Raw genomic sequence first — 7716 nt, forward strand, 5'->3', positions numbered from 1 at the left:
CCACATTGGGCTCTCTGCTCAGCGGGGAGCCTGCTTCCTCCCCTCTCTCTGCCTGCCTCTCTGCCTACTTGTGATCTCTCTCTGTCAAATAAATAAATAATTCTTAAAAAAAAAAAAAAAGATTTTATTTATTGATTTGAGACCCTTGCGATCATGCTGAACCCACCTGGATAAACCTGGACAACCTCCTCACCCCAAGGTGCTCACTTTAATCACATTTGCAGAGTCCCTGTTGCCGTGTAAGGTGACATAGCCATAGGCTCAGGGGATTAGGACACGGACGTCTTTGGGAGACCGTTATTCTGCCTCCTATAGGCCCGTTGTGGTGCTCTTGGCAACTGCTGTTGTGTCCCAGGAACAGGACAGTATATTTCAGATCTATTATGGGGGGCTCTCAGAGCTTCTGGGGTCTCCAGGAAAGAAGGTCTGTCTTTAAGACTGCTGACCTGGCCCAGTCACAGTCTTGGGGGAAACATGGCAGGATTCCTCCGCATTCAGACCCCCGCCTGTACCAGCTTTAGAGTACACTCTTTCTGGCAAGACCGATTCTCCGGAAAGCAAGTCAACCGAAGGTCAAGGTCTCTGGGATGAGTGTTGTGCTCCCGGGATGCCTTTCTTCCCAGGGAGGTTGAATCTTGGATGAGGGAAGGAAGGAGGGCGGGTCTGGGACCAAGAAGCCAGAAGAAGCACTTGATTCTGACCTTCTCATGCAGGGTCTTCGTGTACTGACTCAATGTTGACAGGTGGGAGCCTGGCCACCTGCCGGGATGCAGGGCCTGTGAGCTGACCAGGAGGGGTCATGGCAGATGGTGGGGGGGCAGGACAGAGTCTCAAGGCTCCTGTCCAGGGCTCTCTCAGGCCCCGGACCCCAGTGTCCAAGCCAGGTCTTTGAAATATCCCAGGGAAGCTCCTGCTTAACTTTGAGGTCTCCTCCTTCTGCCCCAACCACAGCCAGGACTCACTCAGCTCCATTCCCAGGCGAGACACCTCGGCCTCTCTGCTCACCTGTGTTGCTGGACATCCACCACTACGCTGACCGCCATTGAGGGTGTCAGCCAGACTTAAAGGCTGACTGCGGACTGTCAGTCTGTCTCTGTGGCTCTTCAGTTGGCCACAGGTCTCCCGATGGCCGGTAAGTTAGACTGGAATCGGTGAGTCTTCCAGACCGTCACTGACCCAACTCACCGAGTACGCAGGCACCGGACTGGTGTTCTGGTTGCCTCCCCCACTGTGAGCCACATGTCTGTCAGTCGATCATGTCTTGTGTGAGGTTGCATAATGGCCTTTAAAGATATCCACGTCCTAATCCCTGGAACTTGGCCACTATCTTATATAGCAACAGAGATTTTGCAGAGGTGAGTAGGAATTTAGAGGTGGGAAGATGTGGACATTAAAGAGTTTGGTGGGTCTTGGTTCCCTGCTCTTGGCAGGCATCATCTACACCATTGGGATTTTCTGAGTGATCAGAGTGTCTTCATCAATCCTGGGAGCTCCTTGGACCACACCTGGATTATGCTGAGGAGATGGCTCAGGGTGGGGGTTGGTCATGCCAGAAAGACCAACCAGGAGGGGTGGGACCTTTAACCACCTGACCTCCATGGAAGGGGAGGGGAGCTAGAGAGGGAGGCAATCGTGTGGCCCCTGATTCAGTCAACCACGCCTGCAAAATGAAATCTCAAGGAAAATTCTGGACACCAATGCTCAGAGGAGCTTTGTGGTTGGTACAGACATGACCCTGTTCACCATATAGATGTCTTCATTTGGCTACTGTGGATTTGTGTCCTTTCTAGAGCTTTCCTGAGTTCTGTGAGTTATTCTAGTGAATTACAGAACCAAAGGAATTGTGAGAGCCTCTGAATTTGTATCAGTTGGTCAGAATCATTTGGTTCGAAGTGTGGGTGACCGATAGCGCCCCCCAAACTCGCAGCCTGTGTCTGCAGTGAGGACAGACACTCTTGTTAGGAACAGTGCCTTTAATCTGTGGGTGGGTCTGCACTAACTCAGGGTGTTAAAAATGCCACAGTTGCCTTGGTATTAAAGTGACCATCCTGGATTAAGACCTGGGTCGGTCTTAACTGCAATCACAAGCATCCTTATAGGAAGGGAGGCAGAGGGAGATTTGATGCAGAAGAAGGCAATATGATCAGGGAAGCAAGATACTGCCCTACTGATTTTGAAGATGGAAGAAGGGGCCATGAGCCAGGGAATGTGAGGAATGAAGCTCTAGAAGCTAGAAAAGGCAAGGAAACAGTTACCACCCTGGAGTTTCCAGAGGGAGGCTGGCCCTGGTGACACCCTGATTTTGGCCCAGTAAATCTAATTTTGGACTTCTGATTTGCAGAACTGTCAGCGAATGTGTGTTGTCTTTAAGCCACCAAGCTGGCGGTCATTTGTGTCAGAGGCTCCCAGAAACTCATATACCCCTTCCAAGCCGACTGTCTGGAAATCCACCAGTCTGGCCAACAGTCTAGTAGGTATGCTATCTGTCCAGGACTCAGGTGGCCCCTGGTCCTGGTTAGTGCCTCGCTTTGGGCGGCAGTCATAGAGCACCCAGAGGACTGGGGTTCACTGGAAGGTTTCCCTTGGTTAGGGAGTCTGGGTGCTGTTCCCTCTTCTGCCTGCTCAGTTGGTGCTCTCATAGCTGGGCAGCCTGGGGGCTCTCAAAGACTGCCCAGAACTAAAGGTTGCTAGCCTGTCCTTCCCCTCAGTTGGACCTGTCTCCGCTGGAAATTCTGGGAGAGCCCCAGATCTCCAGGATGGGAGCAGGAAACTTTGGGAGTGCAGGGTGAATTCAGATCAAAAGTCCCCAGCTGATAAAGCCAGACTCAGGATACTCTGCACCCCCCAAATGGGTTTAGCTACACTTCACACACCCCAACACCCTCTGCTTGCAAATCCCATGGTTTCTCAAAAAGTCCATCTTCTCTGGGATGTATGGGATCAGTCCATCCAGTGGTCACAGAACCTGTCTTAGGATAGAGAGACCTGCTCTTTCGATGCAGACAGCCCCTCTCCCACCTGCCTCATGGCCTTGTCTCAGACTGTCAGGTCACCACTGTGGGGTGACAGTGTCCTCAAGGAGGGGCCACCCCTGCAGAATTCCAGCAAGGTTCCTTCCCTAGAGGTGTGGCTTCTCCAAATGCACCACGTGGCATTTGTGTATTCTTCCTTGGAGTCACTGGTCACCTTGTTCCTGTGCCCAGCTAGATCAGAAGGAGGAGCACTGGGTCAGAGTCATTCCTCTGTCCCTAGAGCCTGACAGCTGTCCTGGGCAAATACAGGTTACTCACTGAGCTTTGGAACATCATAGGGCCAGGAGGTCACTTAGAGAGGTCAGGGTCACTCACAGGGCTGATACTGGGGTCTCTGGGATAAAACTTGGAACAGCTCACCAAAGCCACGAACGCAGATTCATTTCTCAAGGATTTATTGATGCTTCCTAGGACTTCGAAGACAGCTCACAAAACCCCTATCTGTGATGCCTCCCAGTGGGGGAGGGGTGGGTAATGCAAGAAAACCAAACAGCTCCATCCCTGAGTTGCCCTACTTTGATGGGGGGGTGTGGGGCATGGGGTCCGTGGACTGGCTCAGGAGCCGGGATTTGAGTGGGGTTGGAGGCTGGGTTATGCCTGTGTGCGGGCTTGCAGTGAGGTTGGAGTGGAGGTCCCAGTACCTTTACCTGCCTGGGGTGGGTGGGTGGGGCGGTTCACAGTAGTGGGCGGTGGACCTGGTTGGGGGAGGGCAGGGCGCCGGGCGGGGGGAGGGGGAGGGGGAGGGGGAACCAATGGCAGTGGCCGGCACCAGGACGGTGACCTGCTAGGGCGATCTTCCTGGGGTGGGGTGGCGGTGGGTACGGCCGCAGACACCGGTCAGCAGCTGCGTCTCTTCTCACAGATCCAGTTGTCCCGCTCGTTTTCGCACGGCGCGTCGTTCCACATCCCCGTGCGCAGCATCATAGCGCAGTCCTCACGCCCCATAGAGTCATTGGGCTCCCCCATGTTCCAGTGGCTGCAGGGGTTTGTTGGGGGGGTTTCTGGCGCTCAGGATGGGCCTGGCGTGCAGCCCTGAGGATCTACCCTGTTTATTGCTTGGGTCTAACCTAGACACCCTGAGGGTTTAATGTGAGCACGCACCTGCGACATCACTTTCTAACTCCTGGAATTGAACCCTCAGCCAGGTCCTGGGGTCCGGGCCGCCCATCCCTACCGAGTCCCTGAGATCTGGCCAACGCACTTCCCGCAGGAGCTGACCTGTCCCTCTCCCCAAGTCCCTGCCCTCACCTGAAGCTGAGCGGGACTCCGTCCACCCACTGGTAGCCCTGGATCGTGCGCCCGCGGCGCACCGCCCTCAGGCCCAGCCAGTAACCGCGGCCTCGCGTGTTCCGACTCAGGAAGCCCTGCTCGGGAAGGGAGACCCAGCGGGCTGAGTGGCCTCGCCACTCCCCCTACCCCACCTCCCTCAGGTGAATCCCGCCTCCCGCCTGCGACCGCTGGGGGCTGCGCACCTGCTCCTCCAGGTCCCCGACAATCACCAAGTGCGCGCCCGCGCCCGCGCAGTTACGCTGCGACTCCTCCCATGTGGCCCGCTGGACGGAGAAAAAGTAGCAGGAGCCCTGGAAGGGCAGCCAGGACGCGGGACACTCTTCACAGGAGCCTGTGGGGTGGCGAGAGTCAAAGACGTGAACTGCTCCCGGTAGAGCGGACGGAAGAAACCCGGGGTGGGGAGGGGGCGGGAAGTGGATCCCTGAGGTCTAGAGGCGGAGGCACAGAGAACAGGCCAAGGTCAAGGTGCAGGATAGTGCGGATCAAGGAACCCCAAGGCCCACAGGTAGGTCCACTTGTCCCTCCCTCTCTCCCCTCTGTCTTGCTCACTGTTCCCCAGCCGGGCGGCCTCCAGAGCCCTGAATAGCTCACTGCGGATGTCCTCGCGGTCCCTGCCCGCTTCAGCCAAGCTCTGGGTCACTGCAAAGTCAAGGGAGTTCAGATTATAAGTCAGGTCAGGGTCAGGAGTAGGGTCATGATTAAAGGTCAGCATCCACGTCCATGGTTAGGATCATGGTCAAGAATGACATCGCGGTCAAGGACTGTTCTAGCTGGTCCGGGGCAAGTTGCAGTTGGGGTCAGGAGTTGTAGTCAAGATCAAAGTCCAGCTGTCAGAGGTCAGGATCACAGGATAGGGTCGCCGTAACCCTAACCAGGATAGGTGTCAGTATGAGAATGACAGCCGGGATCACGGATCAGGGGTCCTGGCGATGTCCCCCTCTCACCGCGATCGCTCAGTTCTTTCAGGGCACTCTCTTGCTGGATCAGCTTCGCCTGCGCCTCCCCAAGCTCGGTGCGTGTCCTCTGCAGCAGCGCCTGTGTCCCCAAGCCTGGGAAGGAGCGGGGAAGGGAGAGAAAGACCCGCGCGAGACGTCAGTAACCCACGGGTCGGCCACCCACCAGCCCCCCGACCCCGCCCCCGCTCGCCTCCTCCAATCCCGGCCCAAGCCCCGCCCCCAGCACGAGAGTCTCACAGCAGCTGTTGCAGGCCCGGATCTCCTGGTTCAAATTGCCCAGCGCCGCGGTCTGCTCCGAGGCTGGAAGGATTCCCGCCCCACAAACACCCCCGGTCACCTGCGGGGACTCACAGGACACCCTTCCCCGCTCGGGAACCAGGCCCCGGGACCGCGGACCACCCACTACCCTGTCTCCAGGATCCTAAACACTCCGGCCCCGCACACCACGTGGGCAGCGGGGGTGGAGTGGGGTGGGGGGTGGCTACTAGTACCGTTCCGCACGCACCGTTTGTCCTCAGCAGGTCCTGGTGGCCAAGCAGCGTCCCTCGCTCGGTGGAGGCTGTGGAGAAGAGGCTCCTGCAGGTGCGACCCGGGACTGCGGCATTCTCCCCCCTCGCGCAGGGGGTGCAGGGGCCCCGTCTTGGGACGCGTAGAAGGGGCGGGTAGGCATACATTCACGTGATGTGCAAACACCCAGGGGACACAAACACATGGGGACATGCACACACATACATGCACGCACTGACATACACATCTGGGTGCGCACAGCCCAGAGATGTACACAGACTGCTCACACGCGTTCACACTCAGACCCAGGCTGGGGTCTGGGACCCAGCTGTTGCGTCCAGAGACAGAGGGAAGGTCTATGTCCCCAGGGTGGCTTGACACAACCTCCCCTCATTATGTGGTCACTCACCTTTAGAAACTAGGACGCTCAGAATGAGGGCCCACAGAACTGTGGCTACCACCAGAAGCAGGCCCAGGAAGAGGAGTCGCCGTCCCCAGCTTCCCCAGTACCCTGGGATAACACAGATGAACTCCTGGGTCCTTCCTGCTCCAGGACCGCCCTGGGTCTCTGGGCCCCGAGGATGGAGCTCTGGGCGCTTGGGCTCCTCCCAAAGAACTGAGGTTCAGAGAGGTTAAGTAATTTGCTCATGGTCACAGGAGCTCCAAGTGGCAGAGTTAGAATTAGAATCTGGATCCAGGGACGCCTGGGTGGCTCAGTTGGTTAAGCAGCTGCCTTTGGCTCGGGTCATGATCCCAGCGTCTTGGGATCGAGTCCCACATCGGGCTCCTTGCTCAGCAGGAAGCCTCTGCCTCTGCCTGCCATTCTGTCTGCCTGTGCTCGCTCTCTCTCCCTCTCTCTCGACAAATAAATAAAATCTTAAAAAAAAAAAAAAAAGAATCTGGATCCAGCTCATTCTGGTGCCTGTGGTGTCTCTTCTGCACCCAATACTTGGACTGCCTTTTGGCTGTTCACCTCCCTTCCCCCATCAAACCCCAAGCCACTGACCAGAAAGACCCAAGCCCGTGAAGCAGTCCCATTGCCCATACCTCCAGGGACTTCCTCAAGCCTGCTGTCCCACTTGCTGTACCCGACAGTGTCCATGGTAAGCAGATGCCCAGCCCTGGGCATAGATATAAATGTCGCCCCCTCCCGGTCCCGCCTACTCTTTTCCTTCCTTCCCATCTCCTTCCTCTCAGTTCCTGGCACTGGGACCCAGAGACCAATCACAGGGCTGGGCCCTTTCTGGTCTGGGCCTGTTTAAGGGTGAGCATGAAGGGGGGATGGGGGAAGTGGAATCAGAGGTGAGGGGTAGAAGAGGGTTGAGTGGGGTAGAAGGAGTGAAGAGGGGTGGGGAGAGTGTGTGTGTGTGTGCGCACATGCGTGTGCAGTCCTGGTCTCTCTAGCTAGACAGCTGCAGCAACATCTCCAGACTGGTGCTGGGGGCTTCATTTTGGAGCTCACCCCCATTTCTTATAGGTCTGGGGCCTGGTTTCTTCCAGAGAGGAACAGACTGAACCCAGCCAGGTTCTGGCCCCCTTCCGAGAGTTCCTGAGAAAGCCCCCTCAGCTCTGGCCCCTCCAGGCCAGCTCAGCTTCCCCCCTCAACTTCCCTGCAGGTTTCTGGAGACTGAAGCTGACCCTGACCTTAATTCAACTCTTCTTGGCCAGAAGGGAGAACACAGATGTTTGTTGGGTGGTGGCCAGCTAAGCTTCTGGATTCTATTATTGGGTGGGTGAGTGGGGGTGTATGTATGTAACTTCAAGAAGCTTCAGTTTTTCTCCTCTGAGGGGAAAAAGGGGGGGCAGTGACAGGTCCTTCCCTCAAAGGATGCTGAGATAAAGACACGAGGTTATGCACGCCAAGCCCAGGGACCATCCCCAGGCATAAAACCCACTAACTGTTCATTAATTCTTCCAGTAAATACTGTGAA

At 56.5% G+C, this 7716-nt stretch overlaps 1 protein-coding gene across 2 annotated transcripts; it reads right to left on the reverse strand.

Moving 5' to 3' along the window:
* Positions 1-3413: 3413 nt before the first annotated feature.
* Positions 3414-6923, reverse strand: CLEC4G (C-type lectin domain family 4 member G). Of its 2 annotated transcripts, none has more exons than XM_082733388.1 (9): positions 6833-6923; positions 6195-6296; positions 5784-5837; positions 5516-5578; positions 5267-5371; positions 4872-4961; positions 4505-4653; positions 4281-4396; positions 3414-4008 (listed from the first exon to the last, which is right to left on the reverse strand). In XM_082733388.1, exons 1-9 carry the CDS (start codon positions 6912-6914, stop codon positions 3870-3872), a joined length of 900 nt encoding a protein of 299 aa, XP_082589514.1. In that variant the 5' UTR covers positions 6915-6923; the 3' UTR covers positions 3414-3869. The 2 variants fall into 2 exon arrangements, with proteins under 2 accessions (XP_082589514.1, XP_082589513.1); XM_082733387.1 differs by having other exon boundaries at positions 6195-6401; positions 6833-6892.
* Positions 6924-7716: the final 793 nt, after the last annotated feature.

This window comes from Mustela nivalis, assembly GCF_964662115.1.
Source record: "Mustela nivalis genome assembly, chromosome: 1".
Classification (NCBI taxonomy): domain Eukaryota; kingdom Metazoa; phylum Chordata; class Mammalia; order Carnivora; family Mustelidae; genus Mustela; species Mustela nivalis.

Excerpts from the sequence above, each read along its gene's own strand:
- CLEC4G (XM_082733387.1), bottom strand. The coding sequence starts at position 6,887 with ATGGACACTGTCGGGTACAGCAAGTGGGACAGCAGGCTTGAGGAAGTC. Across the intron at positions 5,838-6,194 it reads GAGCGTCCTAGTTTCTAAAG|CCTCCACCGAGCGAGGGACG; the intron begins GTGAGTGACCAC and ends TCTTCTCCACAG. Across the intron at positions 4,397-4,504 it reads TCGGGGACCTGGAGGAGCAG|GGCTTCCTGAGTCGGAACAC; the intron begins GTGCGCAGCCCC and ends CTTCCCGAGCAG.